Consider the following 27,802-nt stretch of genomic DNA (forward strand, 5'->3'; position numbering starts at 1 on the left):
AACCATTCATTATGCGCAATACAATACAAAATATATGCAGCCAGCAAAGACTTATATTTAAAACCTTATTTATCTTACAATAGGATTCCTAAGATTCAGTCACAAAATTTACATTAATAAAAAAAACATTGAAAATGCATTTTAAACGTGCATGTTCAGAAGAAAAATGAGAGAGAGAACGAGGAGCACATGAATTAGCAAACCAGAACGTTAGAGACATTTTTTTTAAACTCTTAAGAAATTAAAAGGTCTTGAAGATGACACATTGCAAGGTGGGGTAATCGAAGGACAAGGCTGACAAGCACAGCCCACAGACCTGAGAGAACAATTTCAGAGATGGAGCAATGATCACCAAATCATCAAATAATTGAGTTCATTACACTGGTCAACAAACATTTTTTTTTCTGGCCTGGACTTTTGCAGCTGTTTTAGACTAATTTCAGGGTGCTGATTCCAAATCTGATCTCAGATTTGCTCTATCACATCATTTTTATGCTATCGGCATACCCCATTTTCATTGATTTTACCCGAAATTAACTCTGTCACTTATGATTGCAAGTAGTTGCGAGTCAGTGACTGATTTAGTGTTAAAATATGGTGCTGTATTTTTAAGATAGTGTGTTTATAATATCATTTCATGTAGATATCCACATTTATTTAATATTTTTCTTCTGCAGTTTTTATTGAAAATGCAATATTTGATATCTCAATAACCTGATGTGATAGACAAAAACTGATGCCAGATTTGGAATCAGCACCCCAAAATTACCTTGTGCAAAAAAAGTGTGTTGACCAGTGTTATGGAGTAATGATATTAGCTCACTTGCAAAAGCTGGATGTGTTGCAGGACCATAAGGAACATCAATGGCTTTAATCCATCCATGGATAGACAATGGCTGATGATTCGGTGCAGTGATTGAATTTCTGTTATTATTTAGTTGGCTAACTATATTTTAGGTTAAACTATTCACACATTGATAATTGGTTTTTACCCTTCTATCTGGCAACAAAACTAACACCTTTTTTACAAGGAGTCATGTTTGCATAGACCACAATACCTGCAGTCATAATGCAAACAAAAAACATAACTCTGACAATGTGCACTGTCCTTGAAGTTGATTGGTCCACACCCGAGAGAGCTTTCCTTAGAGCCTAGTCTCACATGGTGTTGGACCAGATGACGCCAAAAGGTGTCAGTTGCCAGATAGAAAGGTAAAAACCAATTATCATATTTTTTACTGGCAAATGAGGTTCCAATGGTGTATTCACACATTGTTGTGAAATTGTGTATATAGTAAGTTGCAGAACAGCATCGACTTGGAATCATAATAAGAATACGGCTCATAGCAAAGTGCTGCCTAAACAAACCTTGGAGTTGGCAAATGGCAACAGAGCAGCTAGAGTGAAGACTCCGAGGACAGGACCACCAATTATCCCAGTAAAACTGAGGGATGCCTGCAGACAGCAGTGGAGACACAACGGAAGCCAATGATAAAAGTATAACAAGTGCAATCCACAACACACTTACCCTTGAACCAAGTCTAACTCTATGTGGTCACCAGTTGTGCTAGGAAAGGGGATATGTTGTCACCAATGTAATTATAGTCGATATTCTCTCATAAGAGAACGACGCTCATGCATCACAGGATTTGTAGGTCTTCATAATAAAGTAGATTTTGCTCATGAAATGCTGTATGCTCAATGCAGTATGTATGCATCTTTTTTGTAATTGTTAACATGGTATTGGGTTATGGTACAAAAATTTACACGCCCACAACCCCATCATCACCTGAGAATTCTTTGCTCGTTTCTCTGCGAAATTTTCGTTTTTGTCTTTGTTTTTGTTGTGCTCACACACCATGTATCTCTCTTATGAAATATCCAGGCAACTGGTTAACAAATACAATTAACTCAAACTGGACGTGATTGCTGAGCAGACAATTATACATTTGCATAACAAATGCATCTCGTAGGTTTCAGGCATTATAATTTAATTTGAACAAGGACAAGTCATGAAACCACAACTAAGCGTTTATACTGACCCGACAAAGCATCCCGATTTTGCTATTGGTGTTATGTAATGAGACAAAATATAAATTTCAAACTCTCAGACAAGTGCAGCACCCTGTCATAGAGAACAGTCTATGAAAGTTGACACCATAGAACTACACCATTGGAACTTCCTTTGCCAGTAGAAAAATATGATATTTGTTTTTTTTACCCTTTTATCTGGCAACAAAACTGACACATTTTTTTTACAAGGAGTCATGTTTGCATTGACCACAATACCTACGGTCGGAATGCAAACAAAAAAACACAACTCTGATAATGATATGCACTGTCCTTGAAATTGATTGGTCCACACCCGAGACAGCTTTTCTTAGAGCCTAGTCTCACATGGTGCCTTTTGGCGTCATCTGGTCCAACACCATGTGAGACTAGGCTCTAAGAAAAGCTGTCTCGGGTGTGGACCAATCAACTTCAAGGACAGTGCATACATTATCAGAGTTATGTTTTTTGTTTGCATTATGACTGCAGGTATTGTGGTCTATGCAAACATGACTCCTTGTAAAAAAAGGTGTCAGTTTTGTTGCCAGATAAAAGGGTAAAAAAACAATTAGCATAGAACTACTTCTGAAATATCTTGAATGACCTCTGATACAGCAGCACTTCCCCACTCAATTTGCTACAGAGCGGTATTCATTGCACGACAAACCCATACATTAAAATAACTATAATTATTGGAATCTAGCCAAATTAAGTGAAGTAGCAAATTCAACACGAGACTCAAACCCAGGCCCTCGTGGTGCAGGGAAAGCACTCTGACCTCTGAGCTATCTGGCCAACTCTCACAGAGAGAATTTTGTAGTTGGAATTTTAACATTGTATAGTATATGTAAACAATTTTATATTTTTAGATCATTGGTTCGTGTAGAAATATAGAAATATAAAAACTACTACATTTAATTAGATTATGAAAAGCTCTGGTGACAGAAACTGTTGTTAAATAGTTATTTCCTCGCTGATGCAACATTTAATGTAAAAACTCTTAACAATACTGTCACTGAATCAGCAAAAAACATAATTTAGAACGACTACACGTGCAATGAGGTTGATCGGCAGGTTGTGTGTGGTGGGTAAAGTTTGAGTAATCCCACCTCTTCCAAAACGTCTGACCAGCAATGCATGAGTAGGCCAATTAACCTCTGGAGGAGCTCTCGAGAGCTTCTGCTAGTGGAGGCCCATCTGCCAGCAGTGGCATAAGCAACTGCAGGGCTTCTACTTGACCTTTAACCTGTGTAATCATGGGTGGAGTGTGGTGGGGGGGGTGCACTGGGGGGGGGGGGGGACGCACCCCTCACCACAACTAGGCGCATTTATAAATTTATTTTCCCTGATTTTACAAATGATTCCTGATTTGAGAGACAAAGCGAACCCCTGTCCACCCCTGCCCCCAATATCAAAGTCAAACTCCACCTATGTGTCGAATAGATTATTAAATAATGTATACAAACGTGGAAAAACTCCCTCCCGAGATCCAGTTTCAATATATTCAGCATTGTAAACCAAAGAGTCAAGCAACCACTGTATAATGTCTTTGATAAATACATTTAAAATTAAATTACCTGTATTATGTTTCCTTGCAACAGCGATGCAACACCAGCCACACCAATGGTGATCAAACCAAAGAACACGGCTGTTGGAATTTAACAAAGGTACATTTAGTTGTTCCAGTTACTCATTTGACGACGCAACTATTTGTTTCCAAGAAATTAGCATTCAACACAGAATAAAAACAACTCTGGATCGTTTAGGATGTTCTATATCTCATCAGAAGAGTCAGGCTTTCATGAACAAATGCTGCTGGGTAATATTGGTCTGAAAAGCTAATAGGCTGATGGAGCTATACATATCTTTACATATTTTTTATGTGGCGACAGAATGGAGTTCTGTTCATATATGCTCTTACATATGCATGGCAGTGGCCCGCATTACCAATGATTCCATATACTCCAACTGCTAAAGTTCATCACTCACGCATAATAAAGTAAAGTTCAATAGAATAAACTGCACGTGACTGCCGCATTCAGCTTAGAGGATCATTCCATCTTATCCACACTTATCACAAGTGTACAAACTACACAGCAGAGAGAGGGAGGGGGAGGCATATGTTTTATAAATGCACAGAAATTCGATACACTCTAGGTGGGTAACTATAATTAGTATCCGTTGCATAGCGACAACTTGAGAAAAGGACGCGATGTTCACGTGTGCATGAACGAGTGATTACACATTACAAGGACTTTGCCCGATGGCTGACATCATGAAGGTAATCATTGTCTTTCTGTGGGAATGAACATTTGAACAACCAATACCCTTTCCAATGGTGGAGAGTGGGTATGGGCAAAGTTTATCCGATAACTGGCTGTTTGCCAATTATTGATAAACAGCCAAATTGGTGAATAAAAATGACAAAACTTTTGCATGTCGACTAATAACATATAACACGCAATCTTGAGGAAATACTGTATATGTGTATGGTATTTTAATTTCAAGACTTCGTAAATATTAACATTTTCGAAATTATAATTTTAAACATTAACAATGAATAAATGTTTGTAATATACTGATGCTTTTATAACGTTGACATGTTATATTTCAGTATTTGTTTACCATGGTATTAAACCACGTTTGACTTTTTCAAGCTTTATTCATGATGCAGCAAGATCTATGTAATGTATGTTGGGTAGCATTTTAAAATCTGGTATAAGTTTAGGGTTACCACCTGTCTGGGTTTAACCCAGAAAAGTCTGGGAATTGCAACCTGTGTCCAGGTGGCAATAATTGATTTGTACTGAGATCTAGTGGAATTATCGTGACATTTCTTACAATATACTGCACAGTTTGAAAGACCTAGGCTGATTGAGAGATATGTCCAGGTTTGGTCTGTGGAAAACGTGGCAACCCCTCATGTATGTCGGTTATCAAGCACTCGTGTTGTTCAAGCAATAATGTAGTATTATTACTTGATACAGCAAGCGTGCTGTGGTGGTTCCACCTGAAGACGGAAGCTTGTGTTGCCTCCGAAACGTCGTGAGAATTATTTTTATTTTGTTTTACTTTTATTAATTAGAATGTTTTACCTACGTGACTTTACCGAAAAAACCTAAGAATATTATAAACAGCTTATGTGGATGCTCAGTTTTCAGCAATGGTTTTGGGATCCGTAATTTGACGTCAATGCGGCTTTACATTTTAATTTACAAACTCTCGCCAGGGGCCTGTCCATCATCTCCCCAACATGCTTAAATTGCGGTGAACCCTGGCTCGTCTCAGGCCATACTCACAAATGTGAGTAGGCATGCTTTTAAAAGTGAGTCCGTGCAATCAAAGGTGCGCTACAATGTGCGCTGAAATGCTTTGCACTGGTTGACCACAGAGAGTCGTGATGTCATGTGGTCACCAGGGAAATGAGATATTAGTTACCTTACTGTGTCAGTTAGGAGAGTTCATTTATAAACCTTTACATTTGTAATGCTTTCTGAGGCTCAAAGTGTTCATGCATAAGGTTTTGTTTGTCTACTCCTTTATCTGTAGGATGGAGTCATATCTGTTAGTATGCATTGATAAGCATAAAAAAGCACATACCTCTTTGGACAAAATGTATGTACCTTAGAAAGAGTTGCAAAATCCTCATATAAAATATAGATTAAAAACACGGAGAATAAGCTAAGATACCCGAACAATAACATTTGTTCAAGTGTTAGTAAAATTATAGCTGTTATCAACTTTTCTATCACCACCACCTGTTGCCAGATAAAAGGGTACAAAAACAATTATAATATTTTGCTACTGGCAAAGGAGGTTCCAATGGTGTAAATGCTTATCCCGAGCTCTCATACTCTGATGGTGCATTGTCTTTGAGTTGTGCGCCTTTCGGCGTCATCTGGTCCAACACCATGTGAGACTAGGCTCTAAGAAAAGCTGTCTCGGGTGTGGACCAATCAATTTCAAGGACAGTGCACACATTATCAGAGTTGTGTTTTTTGTTTGCATTCCGACCGCAGGCATTGTGGTCAATGCAAACATGACTCCTTGTAAAAAAGGTGCCAGTTTTGTTTGCCAGATAAAAGGGTAAAACACCAATTATCACCACCAGCTGGTTTACTGCCCGGTAAAATAGCACCTTCTTGGGTGTGCCATGAGGCCACAGGGAGTTGCAAGAGCGAGGTTGTGAGAACGGAGTGGTGGGAATGATGCCACATGTTATGAGGCTGTTAATCTGGGTTGCTCTGCGGAGTAGTAATGGGGCAACTCACAGTGTGTAATGAAGTGTAGGAGGTGTGAGCAGCAGTTTGTGGGTGTGTGTGTATGTGTTACTGAGCGGTAGTGTAGCGGTTAACGCGCTGCGCTACGAACCTGGCGACCCGGGTTCGATTCCCGCTCACCGGCCAACACCAGTGACGATTATTTGAACCGGTCCTGGGCCTCCCCTAGGTTGACTCAGCCTCAAATTAGTACCTGGTACGGTGTGTAAACATCGCTACTAGGGAGACAAAGGCGGCCGGGCGTGGTGTTGGCCACCCACCCCCTCGTGCGCCGTGCCGGCCTTCATAAGTGCTCACTAACAGCAGTTGCCCAATAGTCTGTTAAGGCGATAGGGGGATCTTTGTCTTTGTGTTACTGACCCAGCAGTTTTGAGATGAGTGCCCGTCTCTTTAAGCTGATGTATTGCCAACCTCCCCAGAATGGCTTGAGAAAGTCTTCAACCACAACAGTCGACATGGAATTGATTCCAGATGAAATTGTACTTTTGAGAAACGTGGGGAGATAAAACAGCGGTATTTAATGTTTAACACAAGTACAATTAGAATTATTATAATATCATTGGCTATATGTATATAAATCATACATTTGTCATATATAAACGTGATTTATAATTTGTAAACAAGCTTCAACTGTACTGCAAGTCGTTGATACCTTATTAGATCAACAAGATTTTATTCTTGAGGGCATAAATGATAATAGCTATTCTAGTCGATACATGCAAACTAGTATTCTCTGTCAAAGGAATGTTACATACCATACTGTGGGATCCATAAGAATGTTATGCATGGAGAGGGTGTAAAATGGAATATTACTTCGAGGAGTAGAGGGCATGAGCATGATGGTCTCACCTTAATGTTGCACTGTATGCACTTGCTACAAACAGGCCTGGCAGTCCAGGCAGATCTCCTAAGAGGTCCATTACCAAGAAAGGCATCAACTGTGAAAAATGTCATTAAATAATGGAACACATTAAACAGTGCTTAAAATAAAACATTTCCATCACATTTTCACTGTGTGCCTCGGTGTTATAACTACTGAATTTATTTTGTTTAAATAATAGCCTTGAATGGGTGACTATCATGGAAAAACAGATTGTCATAGGTCTGACTGGGCTATGTGTTTGGCAGCAGAGTGCAGTGCAGCAAACTTAATTGTTGTACTGTACTTGTATGTTATCTGCCTTCACAACTCCCATAAAGCAGCATGATGAAGTATGGTGAAATAACCGCCATGACCCACAAGGCATAGAGAGGCCCTCATCCTACAATGGATTGAAAGGGCCGTACATGTACACATTAGCCTGTTGTATTAAATTTTTAACATTACCAGGGAGGGAAATATATATAAATATGCACACATTCACAACTTGACTTCAGTAGCCATACTGTAAGTGTTCTTAGACTCAAATAACTATTTCTTCAGCACTTGAGACAAAAGGTAAGTCTAATTTATGCTTCTACATTATGGTAAAATAGACATTTCTCGGTGATTTAGCAGATATTCGATCGAATTCCAATTTCTTTCAACCCCAGCAACCGAAAACAGAAGAGAATATAGTATCAGAGCAGTGAATTTGAACAAATTGAAGGTCAGTTATATATAGTGCTACAGTGACGTAAAGTGAGGTGTTTTATGACGTAGTTTTGTGCAAGAATCACTGCCATTAATACAGTGTTACATTGAACTGCAGTGAAGTTTTTTATGACATACTTTTGTGCAAGATTCACTGCCATTAAATTGACACAAGATACAATTATACTCTGCTCAATTTTTTCGTAAATATTACAGCTTCCGTCCTAGGAAGAGCAAACAAGCTCGTCTCTCCATAAAACATCCACTGTTGACTTAGTTTATAAACCCTGGATTTGTGTTAATGGCATTCCATTTGTGAGTTAGAGACTCTGGATAAACTGCACTGTCATTACCTATAAGCATTAACCATAATGTTTAGCAATGCCTTTTTGGTTTTGTCGAACACAAACATTACAATTGATATAAAGTGAAACACTTTGATTAACCCAGAAGTTGACGGCAAATTCATCATATTATCCACAAATTTTACCATCAGAAGTGACCCAAAAGTAGGTCTAATGGCAGTATGCAATTAACCGTTTTATTCGTGCAAATATGGGGTAAGAGGAATAACCTGGAAGTGGTGGAAACGTCATCCTTTTATCTGCATGTATCTATTAATAGTTCAGTGGATAAAAGTGCGTGAACACGCGCGTAAATATCAGAAGGGAGAAGAGTTATAGTGAAATGTGTTGAATATGGCCGAAACAGACCGTCAAATCATTATTGATATTTGGGTTAGGCAACATAACGATCTGACCAATGTCAGATCAATACATGGTCTAACCCAAAAATGTATTATGAATCATAATATTGGCTGCAAAAACCTACGATTTAAGACCCTTAAATGTTGCATGCATAAGGGCACTCACTTGATTAGAGTTGTCCACTATATTTGCCTTCAAAGGGTCACACTCGGAATACCAGGCGTACATCACCAGGCCACACAGATCTCCCACAACGAGCAGCACACACATGCCCAACAGGTTCAGGAACACCGCCCTGCAACAGGAAACAAACCACACTTAAAATCATCCTCACCATCACCACTGTTAGTATTACCAGACCCGTATTCACATACAGCGATACCTGGACTTTCGTCGCTTCGCTCTTTCGGCAGTTTTCAATTATCACCACATTTAAAATTTCGTCTACGCGGCTTTCCTCCGTTCAATTTCATCCCAAGCCTTCCACGACGTTCGCGCCAGGCGCCATCTTTTTTTTTCAGTTTTTGAATAGAAGTCGTTCAGTGAGCATCTCTTATATTTGTGTTTATTCATATATTATTAATTCTGTACTTATTTCTGTGATTATACTGTAAACAATTAATAGTTATTTTTGTGATAACAATATCATACTACAGCGTTCATAGTTATTTTCGTGATTAACAGGTCCCTGCGGGGTGGGCTGGTAGGAACGAATAACCAAAGAATATGAACATAATGTATTATTACACTTACTAATAAGGGTTTTCCCCTTTTTTCTGGCAACAAAACTGACACCTTTTGAAAGGAATCATGCTTACATTAACCACAATACCTGCAGTCAAATGCAAACAAAAAACAATACTCTGATAATTTATGCATTGTCTTTGAAACTGATTGGTCCACACCAGAGACAGCTTTCAAAGACAATGCATAAATTATCAGAGTATTGTTTTTTGTTTGCATTTGACTGCAGATATTGTGGTTAATGTAAGCATGATTCCTTTCAAAAGGTGTCAGTTTTGTTGCCAGAAAAAAGGGGAAAAACCTTATTAGTATATTTTGGTACTGGCAAAGGAGATCCCATGATGATATTATTACACTTGTTTAGCCAGGAAAGCCTCACTGAGTGTAAAGGTTTTTGTAGGGTCCTGCCAAGTGTTTGCAGTAGGGTGCGATGTTGCTACACCTAATCGGACGATACGAAGGGAGAGTTTGAGGCCTAGTTCTAGGCTTTAGGCCTAGCTGTAGGCTTTAGGCCGCTGTGAGTTAATTTTTAATTTAAATGTTTTAATTAAAAGCTATCTCAGGGAATTATAAAATAAGGGAATGTTACACTTGTTTAGCCAGGAAAGCGTCACTGAGTCTAAAGGTTTTTGTAGGGTCTGCCAAGTGTTTGCAGTAGGGGGCGATGTTGCTACACGGACGGACGGACGGACGGACGGATGATATAATCTATTGTAGGCTGGTTCACTTCGTTCCTAACAGTAAAAAATGTGTACAGTATTCATACTGTGCTTATTTTTGCGATTACTGGAAAATATTTTTTTTCTGTGCTTTAATATTTCATAATGGGTCCTAAGTGTGGTGATAGTAAAGCTAGTTATTTTTATGTTTATTTTTAATTTATTTCTGTTTATTTAGGTTTCGCACGCATGTGTTGTATAGTTCCTGTAGTTATTTGCATGCACATTTTTCGCCAGCCGAAATTAATTTGCAAACTAAATAAAGGCTCTGCTTTGGCATTCGTCAATGCTCTGATCCCTAACCAGAGGAACGTGCGAGGTATTCCTGTACAACCTATTGTCACATAAGGGGGGTTTTCCCTCATAATTTTGGACACTGTTGAATCGCCTTATATCCTCCGGTGTCTACATCAGCATGAAGCAATGGCATTCTCACAGTAAAGCTGCTACTGGTGTACTGGTGGTGATGCTAACATACTGGCAGGAAATCGCAATGACATATTTTATTTTAAATTTCATGAAACAATTATTTCTGACTCATTCTATTAGCATGTACATTATGTGGAGCCGGTCTGTAAAGTTTGAAATTCCCCCGTGCATTTGTCCAAACCACCTCTGCAATTTGTAAGAAGGTTAGAATCCCCAGAGCAGGTAACCAGTTATACTCCTCTAATACATACACATCACACACACACGTGTTTGTGTCTATGGATGCATTGGTGGCACACCTATGCAGCATAACACATCGGTCCTCATGAAATAGTCTAAAATCTAAATGTTAATCATCAACTCTGTTTATCAGTCATTCATTGAGTGAGCTGCAGACTCTCCATCAGAAGTTGCCTGAGATTCAGCAGCTGCTTTCCCGTTCGAACGTGTGGCATGAGTCATAATCTTTTGATGCATAATCAACGTTTTTGGATTAGATCGCGTTATTTATAAATGTGTCGTAACCCTCCACCACCCGACACGGCCAATCAGCAAAAAAGTGTCACGTTGACAAAAGACAAATATCTTCTTGGTTCTTTCGGTAAAGTCACGTAGAAGGGAAATAATAAAATAATAAAAATAAAACATAATAAAATAATTCTCACGACGTTTCGGCCACAACGCAAGCAGCCGTCTTCAGGTGAAGAACATTTCTGTCGGAAAGACAGCGTCTGTCTTTCCCTTCTACGTGACTTTACTGAAAGAACAAAGAAGATGAATCCCTGCAGTCACGAAAGCTTTAAATCGAAAAGACAAATAGTTCACTACTTTAGCCCACCGGTGTGTTGAAGCGTGAAACCACAACATTTACAAATAACGCGATCTAACTCAAAAACATTGATTATGAATAATATTGGTCGCGAAAGCCTACGTGTTAAATCTTTTGATGCCACAGTCCGCCAAGAACTTATTCTGGAAATGAATTGAGGAGCCCTTTGACCAAGCCAAGGGCACGAGCCAAATCTGTCTTTAGAACGTGGAGCCAATCGTCATCAGGCTGGGTGCTATATGGCAAAAGACTGGTGAAGCTTCGTGTTCAGCTGCTCATAACATTCAACTTCCGACTGCTTCGACATCAAGATTTTCTGACCGGGGTTGCGAATTGTGGGACAATTAATAATTATTTATAAAATGTTTAGCTTTTTTTTATACCGCGTATCAGTGTACCTCCAATATATTCATGTCTCAAGGTCCATTCTGCTGACGCCACTGGAACTCTCCATCGCTTCAATGATTCTGCTAAACTTTGCAATTGTTGCAGTCAGGATCCCCGAAAGTTAAAAGTCCATTCCAACAGTTTCATCACCACGACGTTGACACAACTACACTTACGAAGTGATTTGTAGAATCCATTTAGACTGGATAAAGGCATAGCCATAAAATGGAGTAAGAGTTCGTCATCGCAGATTTGCCGATGACTGCCATTATAATAACCAATGAAACTGAATTTCTGAAATGTGTGGGTTTTCTTGTCATGTACAGATTTGATTCATAATTGAAAAGCTAAACAAAAAATACTCTAAAATGTGGACAAAATATATGTGCAAAAGACGAAACTTATTATTGGCCAAGACTAATTAGAGAATCCATTGAAATTGAGAGAAATACAAATAATTTTAACCGCTCTGACAGCTACAGGCTTAGTGCGGCCTGGAAGCGCATGATTAAGTAATACATATTACAATTCCTTATAGAGGAAACACATACTAATGAACTAATTACTAATCTAGTATATAATTACAATACCGCCCCCTCCTCCGCCTCTGATCTCTGCACCTGATTGGGTTCCGTGCTGACGACCGGAAGCAGGTGGAGGGTTTCACAATTCTGGAAAATCGCCCGATGAAGCTGCATGCAATTACCAGCGAAACGTCGTACTCAGATCGTAAATGTTGTGGATTCACTCTTCAACACACCGGTGGGCTGAAGTAGTAACTATTTTGGGTTTTGTTTACGTGACAAATCCCTTACTGATTGGCCGTGTCGGGTGGTGGAGGGTTTCGACACATTTATACTTACGCGATCTAACCCTAAAACTTCTATTATGGCCGAAACTTACGTACAATGTTGGCTAAACAAAATTAAACAATTGATGAGGGGCACAAGTAGAAAACACAGCACTATACCCTGGGAAGTTATTGAAGGCGAATTGGGATCAAAGTTTTGAAATATGTGAATAAGAGTGGGATGGAGTACTTATGAAAAATTTAACTCAATATTGAAAAGCAAAATACCAAGGTGCTGTAAGAAGCCAGTCTTTTATCAGTGCATATTATCCGTTGTACCACGTGGATCGGAAACATAGACAAGTGACAAAGAAATGGAACAAAAAACCCTGAAAAGTGCACAAACCAGTATGGATAGGTGCATGCTTATGAATGCATTGGAAGCCAAAGAACGAAACATGGTTTATGGAACAAGCACACGTTAGAGACTTGAACAGGACACATCACGAGGAGGGATGATGGTCGATGGTCTACGGAATGTCAGCCAACGGAAAGTATGTGCCCAAGAGGATGATCCCCATGGAGATGTGATATCTGTACATGTGTAGTACCGTCGAACACAGGTCGACACCCGGGGTTGAGGCACACTGATGTTTATTATAACTTCACACTCGGCACAGGGCAACGTATACTGGAGGGGGTAGCGGCCCCCTCACCCGGATAACTGGGGACACACCGCTGGCTATCCCTAACCTACCCCCGAGTCCTCCACTAACGGGCTAGGGGAGGCTATCTGGCCCGACACTGGTGAGTCGGGCTACGGTACCTGGAGTCCCAGAGTGCTGACTCTGGTTCACAGGACCACGCCACTGGCTCTGACCTGCGCGGCCCTTACAAGGGCGGCGTTCCAGGGGAGACCAGGGCTCTCACTAGGCAGGTCTTCAGTCTTCAAGAGTCACCACCACATTCTGCCTCGAGCCCTCCGGCTCATCCCCTTATATCTCGAACCCCTCCCCCCCGCTGGGGTACCATCTGCGGACGTCGGTGCGAGCACCCTCCCGTGTGCTCACTAAGCCCCGCCCACTGTGCTAGTTTCTCATAGGATCCCATACATATCACCCCTACACATCTCTCCTCCGTAAGACCCCTACATCACCCCCCCCTGTACAGCTCGCAGCCGTCCCGGCTGCAACATTGACAATAAAAGTTAAACCCCTCTCCATCCCCCAGCGTGTGCCTCATTTTTTTTTCAACAATAACGCAACGAGAAGAACAACAGGAAGGAAAAATAACCCGACGAACCCGACGAACCCCGCCCGAATAAATACGAAATCCGTAATACGAGCGTATATACACGTGTTTCTTAACCTGGAATCCCCCCCAGCACACCCAGAACACCCAGAACACACACACACAGCACGCCCAACAATCGTACAATGCAACGTGCCGGGAACACAGCACGGACGCCCCACACCGTGAGCACAACATGCGAATGAACATCGGAAAAGAGAAACCAAAAGAAATACCCCCATCAAAAATATATATATATTTTTTTTTCTAATTTCCTCACAAGAGTTTTCGCATTTTTGCGCGCGTCCTCGCCGCAGGCCCGTCACACGGGACAGGCCCGACCGGCAGGTCGTCGGCCGGCAGGTGTTCATCACCGAGTGAGTCTGTTGCTGACGTCGCAAGACCCTCAGCATTTCCTGTGGGGGTCGTCGGGCGTGAGCCCGTCACTCCCGGTGCACCTGTGGGTGGTACAGCCGGCAACACGTTAGGCGAGAGAACCGGAGAAGACCTCCCTGAGTCGGACGCCCCCCCACATGTTTGGCCACGCGCGTGTGTAGTGGGACCTCGCACCGCAACGAAGGGTTTTAGCCTGGAGGGGTGTACAAACCACCGGCGCCTCCCCCATTGAATGCGCACGCACTGAGGTCTCAGGACCTCAACCACCTCGACGGGACCCCGCCATGGTCGCAGCACTTTAGAGGAGGACGCGAGCGGTACCTGGGGACAGTGCAACCATGCCCTGTCCCCCGGCTTCCACTGTAGCACATGCGCGCGAGCCATTCTGAGGCGCTCATTAGCCCTCTGCCGCCTGTCAGAATTTTGCATGGCAGCATCCCGCGCTTCCGTTAATCTTTCCAGGTTGAATTTAACATGTTCGGCCAATTGAGTTTTTCCCTGAGGCGCTGGGATCTGCAGCTGGGCCTGAACAGGTGGCTCCGGTTCGCGGCCATACATAAGGAAAAAGGGGGAAAATCCCGTCGCAGCATGGGGGGCCAACCGGTATGCTGACAGGACCCCCTGGATTTTCAAATCCCAATCTGTCTGTGAGTCAGAAACGTGCTGCGACAACATCGACGTGATGGTACGATGCAACCGCTCGACCATCCCGTCGGTTTGTGGGTGATATGGAGAGGTGCAAATCTTTTTAGTGCCAAGGATCTCACAGACCTGTTTGAGCAATTTGCTTGAAAAATTTTTACCCTGGTCGGTCAGCAGCCGCTCGGGAGCACCTTTGTCAAGGACATAGCCCTGGACAAAGGCCTCCACGATGGCTGCCGCCGACTGGTTGGCCAGGGGCCAGGCCATAGGCCAGCGCGTGAAATATTCAACACCGGTTAGCAAATACCTATTTCCCCTGGGGGTGGCGGGGAACGGTCCTAGAATGTCCAGCGCGACGAGTTTGTTTACCCGGGAAACCCTGATAGATTGCAGGGGCGGGTTCGACTCCTTCGCTGGTGGTTTGCGCTGCGCACACTTAGGGCACGATCCTAATAGATCCCCGACATCCCTCGTCATGCCCGGCCAAAAGAAATCAAGTTGGAGCAAGGCCAGGGTCTTTTGGGTACCCAGGTGGAGGAGGCGCTCGTGAGCGGCCCACACCACCCTACCCCGTAACCCCGAAGGGACCACTAGCCGGTGTCTACGGGATTTCCCGTCCCAATGCATTAACAACCCACCGAGCATTTCCCATGCGTCGGCATCACCCCTCCCCCGCCCCCGGTCCCTGACGCGGCGGCGCAACGCAAGGAGGGAAGTATCTTCCATTTGCAACCGACCCCATTCCGTAGCAGGCAACCCCAACAGGGAATCAGAACCCTGTTGTGCGATGGAATTTGTCATTGGTGCTACGTCGTCAGTAGCCGCCAAGACCGGGACAGGCAATTCAGCAGGATGCCTGCACCGACCCGACCCCAGGAGGCATGCGCATTCGGGGGTGGTCGGCATGCGTGACAGGGCATCCGCGTTAGTGTGGCGAACGCCCTTACAGTACGTGGTCTGAAAATCAAAATCCTGGAGAACCTCCAGCCATCGAGACAATTGACCCGATGGTTGTTGGACTCGCAGGGCGTACTGTAGCGCCGCATGGTCTGTACGGACGGTGAAACACTGTCCGTACAGATATGGCCGGTACTGCTGGATGAAGTAGACAATTGCCAGCAGTTCCCGACGCGTCACACAATATCGTTGCTCCGCTGGAGACAACACTCGGCTTCCGTACGCGACCACCCGTTCCACGCCATCAACCACCTGGGATAGCACGCCCCCAATACCTGTGTTGCTCGCGTCGGTATCGAGCACAAAGGGCTTCGAAAAATCGGGATAAACCAGGGGAGGGGCATTAACCAGAGCGTCCCGAAGTGAGCGGAACGCAGCCTCCTCCTCCTGTCCCCAATGGAAGCGGACCCCCTTTGACGTCAAAGCGTGCAGGGGCTTAGCAATGGTGGCAAAGTCCGCGACAAAGCGTCGGTAGTATGACGCAAAACCAACAAAGCTCCTGACCTCTCCCACCGAGGTGGGAGTCGGCCAGGAGCTGACACACTGCGTTTTGGCGGGATCGGTAGCAATACCCGAGCGCCCTACGATGTGCCCCAAATAACGTACCGATTCGCGCAACAAATGACACTTTTGTGGTTTAAATTTCAAATTAGCAGCCCGCATTTTGAGGAAAACGGCCCGTAACCTCTGGAGATGCTCATCAAATGTTCTGCTAAAGACGATAACGTCGTCCAAATAGATTAAACACGAATCCCACTGCAATCCAGCCAAAACCAATTCCATCAATCGCTGGAAAGTCGCCGGCGCCGAGTGTAATCCCATCGGCAACCGGTTAAATTGGAAGAGACCATGTGGCGTACGGAATGCGGTTTTAGGCTTAGATTCATCGTCCAGAGGAAGCTGCCAGAATCCCGAAAGCAAATCCAATGTGGAGAAGAATCGCGCCCCCGCCAAGGCGTCGAGCGATTCATCAATACGGGGAAGCGGGTATGCGTCAGCAAGGGAAATTTTGTTGAGGCGGCGAAAGTCGACGCAAAACCGCAACGATCCATCCTGTTTCTTTACCAGAACGATCGGTGCTCCCCACGGGCTGGTAGAGGGAGAAATGATATCGGCGGCTAACATGTCATCAACAGCCGATTTGACATGGTCCTTCTCGGCGGGACTCAGCCGGAAGGGATTTTGGCGTATGGGCGCGCTGTCACCAGTATCAATATGGTGACGCAGCAAATGGGTGCAGCCCAGATCGAATTTGTTTTGACTAAACACATCGGCAAATTCGCGCAATAGTGTCTTAAGTTTTTGACGCTCTACATCCGATAGGTCCGTCGATCCCGCACAAAGCGCCTCAAGCCACCCTTCATCGGTGTCCGAATGTGGAGTCGGCAGAGTGGCAGCGTGTACGTGATTTGCAACAGACTCCTCACAGGGCACCGGCGTTGCGTGAGCAAGCATGGTCCCTTGGGGAATGACCACGGCCTGCGACCCCACATTGAGGACCGCGATGAAGGGGTCCCCGTCCCCCCTTACAATGGTCTGAGCGGGCACCAAATGCGGCCCGCTAACCCCAGCCCTAGATGGCCCCAGCAGGACACCCTGGTCCCCAACACCCTTAGCGAAGGGCCTACGAAGCTTAAGGGGCACCAACATTTGTGCCCCCGGCGGCACTCGAACCGTTTGAACTACCAACGCGGGTACCGCCGCGAACGCCGAGCGATCCGTAGTAGGGGAAGGCAAAAACGCCATCCGTCGTCCCGACGGGAGTTCAATGCAACCCTGATTAATCATAATCCGAATCGGCATTTTGCCCAAGAAATCCGTCCCCAGCAGGCACGGAACCGCCAGCGAGGAGGAAACAAAAATAGGGCCGGACAATTTAATATCACCGATCGAAATTTGCGCGCGAATCTGACCCATGATACCCAGTGAGCCCCCGTTAGCAGCGTAGAATGGGACATCAACCGGAAGCAAGGGACGACTTTGGACAGGGAGAATGTTGTATATTAGTTCCGAAATGATGGTCGCCGACGCACCTGTATCGACGAGGATACGCACTTCGACCCCGTCAATATACCCTACTACGGCCGACGACCCCGACGGCGCAGCCAGAACGCGATGGGCCAACACGGACCACTGTGCGGGTTCGAATTGGGTCCCCATAGTGGTTCGTGTTGGCCCCGCGGTATGCAATGTTGGCCCCCCGTTCGTTGCGGTGTGTACATGTGTAACGGGTGTGTGCTTCGGCCAAACATGTGGGGTGCCGCGACTTGCCGGGTCATGTCGGTGGAGCTTGGGAGGAGGAGGAGGAGGCCCGTCGTCCCGGCGTGGCGTCGTCCCCCGCTGTCGAGGGGAGCGGCACCCCAAGGCGACGTGGCCCCGGACGCCGCAGTTATAGCAGCGCGGGAGCGTAGGCGGTGAAGACAGGCGGTCGGAGCGGACCGACCCATCCCGGTCCGCCCGTGCTCCCATCCGCTGCTGCTGTCGGAAGTCGGCGGCGTAGACCTCCTCCGTCGGTGGGGTGACGGCAGCCACCGTACGCCCGGCCGCTGCCCTGCTGGCCTTCCTTCGCTGCGACAGGAGGTTAGCGTGGAGGAGCCGCGCCGCTTGGAGGGAATCCATCTCTGCGTCCTCCTGCGCAACGATAGCGACATCCAGGTCGTCCGCCAGCAGAAGGATCTTCTCGGAGACCATGGCATCCACGCCTTGGTCATCCATGCGAGGGAAGGCCGTCTTGGCCAGCGCCAGAAGGCTCGTACGGTAGGCGAGGGGCGACTCCTTCGCACCCCGCTGGCGATCGTAGAATCGCTGCCTACACTCCGCCGAAGGCCCGTAGACCCCAGCCAGCAATTGCAGCGCCGTCTGAAGAGTAGAGCGCTTGTCCCTCGATGCGGATGTAAGAGCGGCGAGGGCGTCGCCGTCAAGGAGCGCTGGTAGCGCGCAGAGGGCTTCGTCATCTGACCACCCCGCCATTTCTTGATGCGCGAGGAAGCGCCGCTGAAATCCCCCCCAGTCGCCCTCCTCAGCCACGAACTCCTTCAGCGGGGGCAGCCTTTGGTGTAGCGCAGCGGCCGCCGTGGAGGCCCGCACTTTGCTGTCCCTGCAACTCGGCTGAGCGTCAGCACGAACGGCAGATGTAATCGCCTGTCGCGCAGATAGTGACGCTCCGTCCGAAGGTGGTGACGTGGCAGCCCCGGTAGAGCCGACGTGGGACCCCAGGTTGAGGTTGGCCACGCCCTCGGCAGCTGCTGCGGCGATGGCGGGATTTTCAAAAGTGGCGTCGGTAGAAATGGCGGGAAGGCGCAACGGCCGTTGGCCGTCCTCGCCCCGCGGTGGTCCCGCAGCCCCCAGCCGAGTAATGGTCTCGAGTGTGGCGGCAGCGGCGTATAGCAGCTCTGCCAACCTCGCGTGCGCCAGCCGAAGTCCGTCGGGCAGCGACTCCCCTTCCTCCCGGTGCCCCGGTAAGGATGCATTCTGTACCGGCTGCTCGTTGCCCCCATCAGCCGTCTCTGGTACCGCCATTTCCGCGGTGTCCTCCGCCTCTTGCACCCCGGACCGAGCCGTTCGGCGCGTGTCCATGTTCGTTGTTTACTTCTGACGCCAGATGTAGTACTTTCGAACACAGGTCGACACCCGGGGTTGAGGCACACTGATGTTTATTATAACTTCACACTCGGCACAGGGCAACGTATACTGGAGGGGGTAGCGGCCCCCTCACCCGGATAACTGGGGACACACCGCTGGCTATCCCTAACCTACCCCCGAGTCCTCCACTAACGGGCTAGGGGAGGCTATCTGGCCCGACACTGGTGAGTCGGGCTACGGTACCTGGAGTCCCAGAGTGCTGACTCTGGTTCACAGGACCACGCCACTGGCTCTGACCTGCGCGGCCCTTACAAGGGCGGCGTTCCAGGGGAGACCAGGGCTCTCACTAGGCAGGTCTTCAGTCTTCAAGAGTCACCACCACATTCTGCCTCGAGCCCTCCGGCTCATCCCCTTATATCTCGAACCCCTCCCCCCCGCTGGGGTACCATCTGCGGACGTCGGTGCGAGCACCCTCCCGTGTGCTCACTAAGCCCCGCCCACTGTGCTAGTTTCTCATAGGATCCCATACATATCACCCCTACACATCTCTCCTCCGTAAGACCCCTACACATGTACAAGAAGTCGATTTTACATTACACGACTATTAGGCATTGGTGTTAGCAGTGGGAGGCTTTCATGCAGCGGTGGATACACAACAGCTAACGATCCCAGGTTGTCACACAACAACGTGCATTGACATGAGGATTGCCTATAATGGTATGTCATACATCTCAATTACTCTAAGGGACTGCATAATGAATCCACGATGGTGGTCAAGGCAGGAAAGTGATCCAATAGCTAGCACAGCAACTCACTTGATGGCATCTCGCTCAGTCCGGCATGCCAAGTAGCGCTGCACCTGCGTTTGGTTGCAGCTGTATGTCGACGTCCAGCTGAATGTGCCCCCAACCACAATTGTCCAAAACGTGTGCCTCTTCCTTGGGTCAGCGTCAAAGCTGTTAAACAGATAGAACCAGACTTTGCAATCGTCACTTTGTCATTATTTTCAATGCATAAACATTTGACGTGGCTGGGTGGTAGCAGCATTTCCAATATCGTCAATTCGAATTCAGTTATGATCGGTAGAGCTAAATGCTGTCGGAAAGACAGGGTCCCAATGAGGAATGACGCTGTCTTTCCGACAGCTCTGTTTCTTCACCTGAGGACGGCTGCTTGTGTTGTGGCCGAAATGTCGTGAGAAATTATGTTATTATGTTTATTTTTTATTATTTTATTATTTCCTTTCTACGTGACTTTACCGAAAGAACCAAGAAGACATTGAAGGACTCTCAGGACCTAAATGTGACTTCCTGCAATAATGCGGACATCCAGAATAAACACCCCATCGACGACACACTTCCTGATATTGACATTCTGAAGTAACCACCTACTGCATCAGAAAACCAACAGGCCAATTTGCACATCTCGTTCATATGGACCATATATAGTGAACCACTGTAGTCGGTGCTTCTTCAATAGGAGGAATATCAACACTACGCCGAACTCTCTCCTGAAGCCATCTCATGGCCAGCAGACCTCGACATTGGCATTTAGCTTCTGAACATAATGCTATACGCAAGAACAGAAGAGCACATTTACAGCTAGTTGACCAGGTTCAGAGCAGAGTGCTGCCCCCTGCACCAACACCCAATTGATATCGCTTCTCTGACAACTGTTAACGACGTATATATGTTATTTATAGGTATTCTTCGCTTAATTTCTAATGTTATGTATGCGTGTTAATTCTAGATTTGAAGCTTTCGCGACTGCAAGGATTCATATACTCTTTGGTTTTTTCGGTAAAGTCACGTAGATAAAAATAAAATAAATAAATGAAAACAACTAAATTAAATCACGACGTTTCGAGCGCAACACAAGCGTCCTTTTTCAGGTGGGGACAACGTAGCCAAAGCACAACCGCTTAAGTGTGACACACTTACACACTTAAGCGGTTGTGCTTTGTGACACACTTACACACTTAAGCGGTTGTGCTTTTGCTACATTGTCCCCACCTGAAGAAGGACGTTTGTGTTGCGCCCGAAACGACATGATTTAATTTATTTGTTTTCATTTATTTTATTTTTACCTACATGACTTTACCAAAAAACCAAAGAGTATGTATGCGTGCGTTTTAGTGAGAATGAGGAACACACTTCCAGAAGTTTATGCGCCCTCCTGCCTGGGAGACGCTCCACACGTTGGAGAAGCCTCCGAGGCGTAGAGAGCCCTGAATCAGCACAGCCAAGAGGCCAGCCAACATCACGGCTGCCTGGAACACATCTGTCCACACCACAGCACGAATACCACCCTACACACACACAGACACATACATAAATCATCTGTGCAGCCTACACATGATGTTGAGGGGCAATTGCTGTTATTGAGCACCGATGATAAGTCAGCATGGGACATACAGCTGAGAAAAGAATGTTCAAGAAAATGATTCTCATCACATGACATCAATACAACAATTGTAATATTATGGGGTAAGAAAGTCAAAACTAAATATCTGAACCGGTCTTGGAGCCGAGTATAGAATGGCTTATGGCATCGTAGAAATGGCATAAGTTTGGTTCAAGATAAGATATATATACATCTGAGTATATGAGAAAGTTACAACATTTGGCGTTGGTAGAATTAAAATAAATCTCACGAGTGGTTGGGACCACTCGTTCGTGAATTATAACTTGCCTACACGAACGTGTATGATAACGAGGTACTGTATACCACATACTATAATTGATAAAACTCACAAATGCAGTATAGGCGATGCAAACAAGTGCCGTGGACATGATTGCCACCCAGATGTTCAGGCCAGTTACTGAAAAAGACAATACAGCACAATGATAACCTGGAGCTAATGAAATTAAAGGCATTATCCTGGGAAAACAATATTACAGAAAAGTATTGTCATCACATGACATAAATAGAACAATTGGGGTAAGAGAGTAAAACAATAACCTATAAATAAAGTAAATATGTTAACTTTGGTTCGTCAATGATATTCTTTTTCATTTTATCAAAGCACAATACAGTAAGATAATACAGCATTGCTTTACGACTGTAGTGTTTAAAATGACAAAGCAATGGTAAATTGCATTTTGTACATGTTAGTTTTTGAGATGGTATAGTAGTGGCATTATATCATGATGCCAACCCTTCAAAGACCCAGTCATCGTATGTCTCAGTGTTGATGAGGATCTCTCTATAAGATTATCCTGCACGGTTCTGTAATTCTTACACACTACACCTATTTCTGCAGAATGGAAACTTGTTCGAACTTGGGTGGAGTTAGGTTTGGACCAGCAGAAAATATTGAATAAAACATTGATTTAATCCATCAATCGCTAGTTGGACTTGATCAATTTTACTTGACTGTTATTCATGACTAAATCAGCAGGAATGTGCCTGGTTTATTCAGATCTTGGTAGCTAAACAGTGCTCAGTCTGGACAATGCCTTCGATGGGAAACTACCACCTTGAAATAAAATAGGTGACAAATAGGCTGATGTGGGGCTACAGCGTTAGAAGAAGGCAGTTCAGAAAATTACATTGTTATACCATACAGTGCCCCAATGTCTATATACCCCATCTTCATCATCCTGCACTGACCGTTTTGGTGAAGTATGGTCAAATAACCCCCATGCTCATAAACATTGTCTCCATGCTCATTAAAAAAAGAATACCCTCTCCGACCACCTCACGCAACTACGGTAATGTTGCCTCTTGTACCGATAACACCACACCGTTGTTCCGGCTTTAGAACCGTCATCGTGAACTTTAGCTAATTAATGTCTAGTTTTGAGGCAGGGATTGTTCATGACAATGCCAGTCAAATATTCTCAGGCAGTAACTGAAAACCAAGTTTAATGGGGGGGGGGGGGGTGTTGTCAAAGAGTCAAACACTTTAAGCAAGACAAGACGAATGCTTTGCTGATATAAGATCGCCACTGGGTAAAGTAGTGAGCTGGTAGTGGTGATGCGGGTGGAGTTGGTGGAGTTGACATTGAAGGGCATGGGGATTTGCTGAAGGACAAAGGGTGTTAGGTATACCGTTTACTTAACATGTACCCTGTCATCTGAGTTCACATTTGGCTGACCACCCTTTCAATCGGAAGCACGGTATGTATTAGAAGAAAATATAGAACATTTAGTTGTTGGATAGTTAGATCAATAATATGTTGCGTGGTTTGATGAAGTAAAAAAAATGCAGTGTGTATTATTTGAGTGGTGAGGGAATTGCTCTTAGCTAAGATTGCAGATGGCCAATTGAGCTCGATGACTTGCAAGAAAACATGAACAACAAAGCACAAAGGTGAGTGCAGCTGTATATGGAAGAATGTAATTTTATCTTGCTTCATATAATCCGACACTACAGTTTCTGGTGCCCTGCATTGCTTGTTTTAATTTGGCATTAGAATGTCGTGTGAAATGATGATTACAAGTACCCTTTAATAAAGCACTTGCATAATAAAAGCTACTGAGGTGGCAGGCATTTTGCATTAGTTAAAGTGTTATGTATTATTTTAATGCCTTTGGCTGATAGTCACATGTCTACTTCAGTCTACCAGCAACCAGGACATATGATCAATTAAACCCTTTGTAAAACATTTGTCAAATCATCATCAATTGCAGGCATTTATTACGTGATTCTATTACGTTCTGATGAGCAAGTCTGGACTGTTGGGTCTTAGATATGCCAATATTTTACTGTTTGACGGTCCTCGAGTGGCCAGAAACATAACCCTTGCATTGAGATTCATCTTATTTCTGTGTCCTCACCTTGACTGAGCGCTAGGGAAGGTGCATATGTGACCATCCCCAAATACAGCACCTGTTAACAGAAACATGATTACACATTTAACCGTATTAAAATGATATAGAACATTCAACGTGTAATCAAACAATAGCTTATAACGTTGACTTTTCATGTATGTTGAACTTATTTTGGACCGTACGTAGCCAACCGTGCTAACTGGAGGTTAATTAGTAGCCACAGTCAATCCACTCCCCGAGCTATCGACATCTCTCACAGTCCTGTTGTGTAAACATTTACGTTTATTTGTTGATAATGATCATCACCATATATACCATATGTACACAGACCCGTGATGCTAATTCCGCATTAGATGTACAAATATGCGCTGCGCCTCTTGGGCTGATGGCTGCAAGTTGCATTTCGCATGCATTGAACGAGTTTGATGAGTACTTTTAGTTGTTAATACACAGCAGCACGATGATTCCCTCCTAGCTTCTCCCTGCTGGTCTCACGCCCGTCAACATTGTCAAACGTAGTCCTTGTACCGTTTTGACTTTGAGCAAATCAGTGCTGTCAAAAACATAACTCGTGGTAAAATAATGAATACCAGCCATTGAATCAATCCACTGCTGGATGAAGTCCTATCCACGCTCAGTCATGGGAGTTGTGGAGTTATTTGTTCGTAAATTTAATTGACCATCGCCGTCAGTGTGAGCTGGTAAAGGGGGGGGGGGGGGGGATAGAACCAGTTGAGGTATCACTTCTATCTCATGTTGAACATGCTCAGGAACTGAAAGCACTGTGTCAATCACTGTGCCACTTACCATGTGCATGAAATAGGCACACACCACTCCGTATCGCACCGCTTGGTTGAACCTGGTGTCGAGGTACTGAATTTGCACAAACAAATGTTATTTTTTTCAGAAAGATATTTACGGTATATGCATATTAAATTTATCTATCTTGTTGAAAATATTTAGCGTGGAAAAATTACCGTGAATAGTTATGGGATATAGATCAACACGCTACCTTCAAAGTTGAGGAATGTTAGATGAATGACTTGTTTCTTATTAAACTTTTGGGTAAAGAAATGGAAACAATTGCGGGGATTTTAGACAAGAAGTGATTTCATTTTCATATTTCAAACAAGTGTTACCATATTAATGTGTGAAACAGTTCTCATCTCTGTTTATAGTTTGCAACTTAGGAATTAATATTACTGACCTCAGTGAGATGATTGGATTAGATGACGATGTCCAGAAAAGCAATCCACAGTGTGATATATGTATGTTGAACTTCTTTCACACAGGACGTAGCCAACCAATCTAATCGGAGGTGCTGGGTGTTATGGCTGTGGTCCTGAGCTACATGCAGAGTTAGCACAAGGGTATGCTAGGAATCACTGGGTTACAAAATTACACTTGGATTTGACCATTGCTACGTACAACACGTGGACTTTGTCGGGCAAATCGTGAGGCACGTACCGATACCTGCTGTTTTGTATCGTGACGTATGTAACCTCCCAGTAGCACGGTTAGCAACGTACGGTGCGAAAGAAGTTCAACATACATACAATATACATACATACATTGGGCCCTTCCTGCCGTAATTAATACGCTCTTTCTATCTATCATGTTGGAGAAGGAACTGGAAAGAGAAATACATTGGCATGTATTTGGTGATAATAATAGGAGAGAACTCACATACATTTCAATACAGTAGTGCCAACTTTTCCTACCATTTAGGTGGATATGACAGTAATTACAGAGGAGTGAGATTGTTTGTCTGGGAATCAAACATAGAGGTTTCAGATACAAAAGTTAGAGGTTATTAAGGTTATTAAAATATGAATCCCAACCACAAGCCATGAAGATGTAGAAGTAGACGAGTGGTATGAATAAATACATCAACTTATTAAAAACGAGGGCAAAACACATTACGCCATGATAGTGTGAGGCTTAAATACAAAGGTAATTAAGAGGAGCAAATATGAGATGTTTTTTTATTTGGTATCGAATGGAGGAGCAGGAGAGTAGAATGTTAGCTAGAGTTTGCAAGCGTGTAAAACTCATAGCTCTTTAGTGACAGTGTGTGAACTTTTTGGGGTTCAGCCACCAGTAATGATAGTATCTACTAAGACCAGCTTTATGAAGATTATAGTACATTTCTACATACCTTATATATGCTGGAGAGCTGGAGACGGTAGAAAAGTGGGATATAGATGAATGCTGTGACTGAGATTGCAAAAATCCAGGCGATACCCATGAGCACATGCATCATCCCGTACATGTAGATTTCAGCTGGGAGACCAATTACTAGAAGACGAAAAACAGGTTAGAATCTTAGCTCTCACATACTTCTTGGTAACATAGTAAAACAAACTGTATAGGCCATTGTTTATGCATTGCTGGATGCTTTGGCATGCAACATGTAAAACTTACCAGCGATGGCAGAAAGAAAACTTGCTGCTAAAGACAAGGCCACTGGATATGGTGATAGCTGCCTGCAGTGTGAAAAATCAACACGACAAAATATAAACAAAAGCGGCTATGATCCACGTAACATTGCAATAGATACAAATGTAGTTTAAACCTCGGCATTACAAAGTCTTTATGTTTGTGACTACAGAACTGCATTGTGTAATGTAATGTTCACACATGCTGGTATACTAATTAGTATCAATTGGAAAAATTTTCAGATAAGATAATTATGCCAGATAAAATCTGAAAATGTTTTGAAGTTTTATTCTTTACGTAACCCACACCATCAATGCTAACCCACAGCCTCAACACCAACTCACATCCTCAACAGTAACCCACAACTTTAATAGTAACCCAGCCTCAAAGGTGATTCACAACCACAGTAGAACGATCGCCTACATTCATACAGTTCCCTGCATCATGAAGTGATGTGCACGATGGGAGTATCTACACGATGGTCCTGTATATCCCGGTACGAAGGAAAAGCCACCATACTATTGTTAATCGTGGCCTCTCCATCCTTGCGGTGATCAACAGGATTTCAGAGGTGAGCTGGAATTAAACTGTCAAAGACCCATCTTGTTCCGATTGTGAGAAAAAATATTGTATCATGCAGTCATTTTTTGTCTCGTATCTTCGATTAAAATTTACTTCTTCCACTACTCCAGCAACAGCTTGATTATAAAAAAAAAAACACATAAGCAAACATAATTTAACTTACGTAATACATTACATAAATAATAGTAATTGTGGTATTCATTTCATAATAATGTTACGCTGAATATGAATGTTGTCCTTACCTTCTGCCCAAAAGGATATCTTCTGAGGTGTTCTGTCCACCACCTGCGAAAGCATGGTATAATCCTATACAAGCTGAAATTACCAGCATAAGGGCAAATACAACATAGTCCCAGGTCCCAAACTGGCTCGTCTGGACCATCTCTGCCCTCTTTATCCTAAAATGAATGCGATTGTTGACGTTACTGCATTTATATGAAGTCAGTGTAAGTTTGCCTCGATAGCAATGGCGACGTATTTTCTCAAACGTATTTGCTCTGTAAGAAGCTTCTAATGCGATGTTTAACTCCACTTCAAATCCTTAAATAAGTTACTCTTTCTCTCCTGATCTTTTAACCTTTGCCCCACAACGGACTGTGCCTGGTTCGTATCTCTTCGCTGCTCTCACGAG

The 27,802-nt window shown here is 44.3% G+C and overlaps 1 protein-coding gene across 1 annotated transcript in view; it reads right to left on the bottom strand.

Annotated features, from left to right (window-relative positions):
* The window catches only part of LOC144934893 (sodium-coupled monocarboxylate transporter 1-like), a 31,654-nt gene extending 4,101 nt beyond the window's left edge, over positions 1–27,553 (bottom strand). Inside the window, exons 1-13 of the mRNA XM_078861165.1 lie at positions 27,414–27,553; positions 26,575–26,636; positions 26,309–26,448; positions 24,958–25,023; positions 24,157–24,208; positions 22,128–22,195; positions 21,528–21,682; positions 20,190–20,330; positions 8,775–8,904; positions 7,179–7,267; positions 6,690–6,811; positions 3,627–3,697; positions 1,369–1,455 (exon numbers count right to left, since the gene is read on the bottom strand). Coding sequence (XP_078717291.1) covers positions 1,369–1,455; positions 3,627–3,697; positions 6,690–6,811; positions 7,179–7,267; positions 8,775–8,904; positions 20,190–20,330; positions 21,528–21,682; positions 22,128–22,195; positions 24,157–24,208; positions 24,958–25,023; positions 26,309–26,448; positions 26,575–26,636; positions 27,414–27,553 — 1,323 coding nt within the window. The remainder of the gene's footprint in view (positions 1–1,368; positions 1,456–3,626; positions 3,698–6,689; positions 6,812–7,178; positions 7,268–8,774; positions 8,905–20,189; positions 20,331–21,527; positions 21,683–22,127; positions 22,196–24,156; positions 24,209–24,957; positions 25,024–26,308; positions 26,449–26,574; positions 26,637–27,413) is intronic.
* Between the last annotated feature and the right edge of the window lie 249 nt (positions 27,554–27,802).

Source organism: Lampetra fluviatilis, chromosome 1, assembly GCF_964198595.1.
Source record: "Lampetra fluviatilis chromosome 1, kcLamFluv1.1, whole genome shotgun sequence".
NCBI lineage: Eukaryota > Metazoa > Chordata > Hyperoartia > Petromyzontiformes > Petromyzontidae > Lampetra > Lampetra fluviatilis.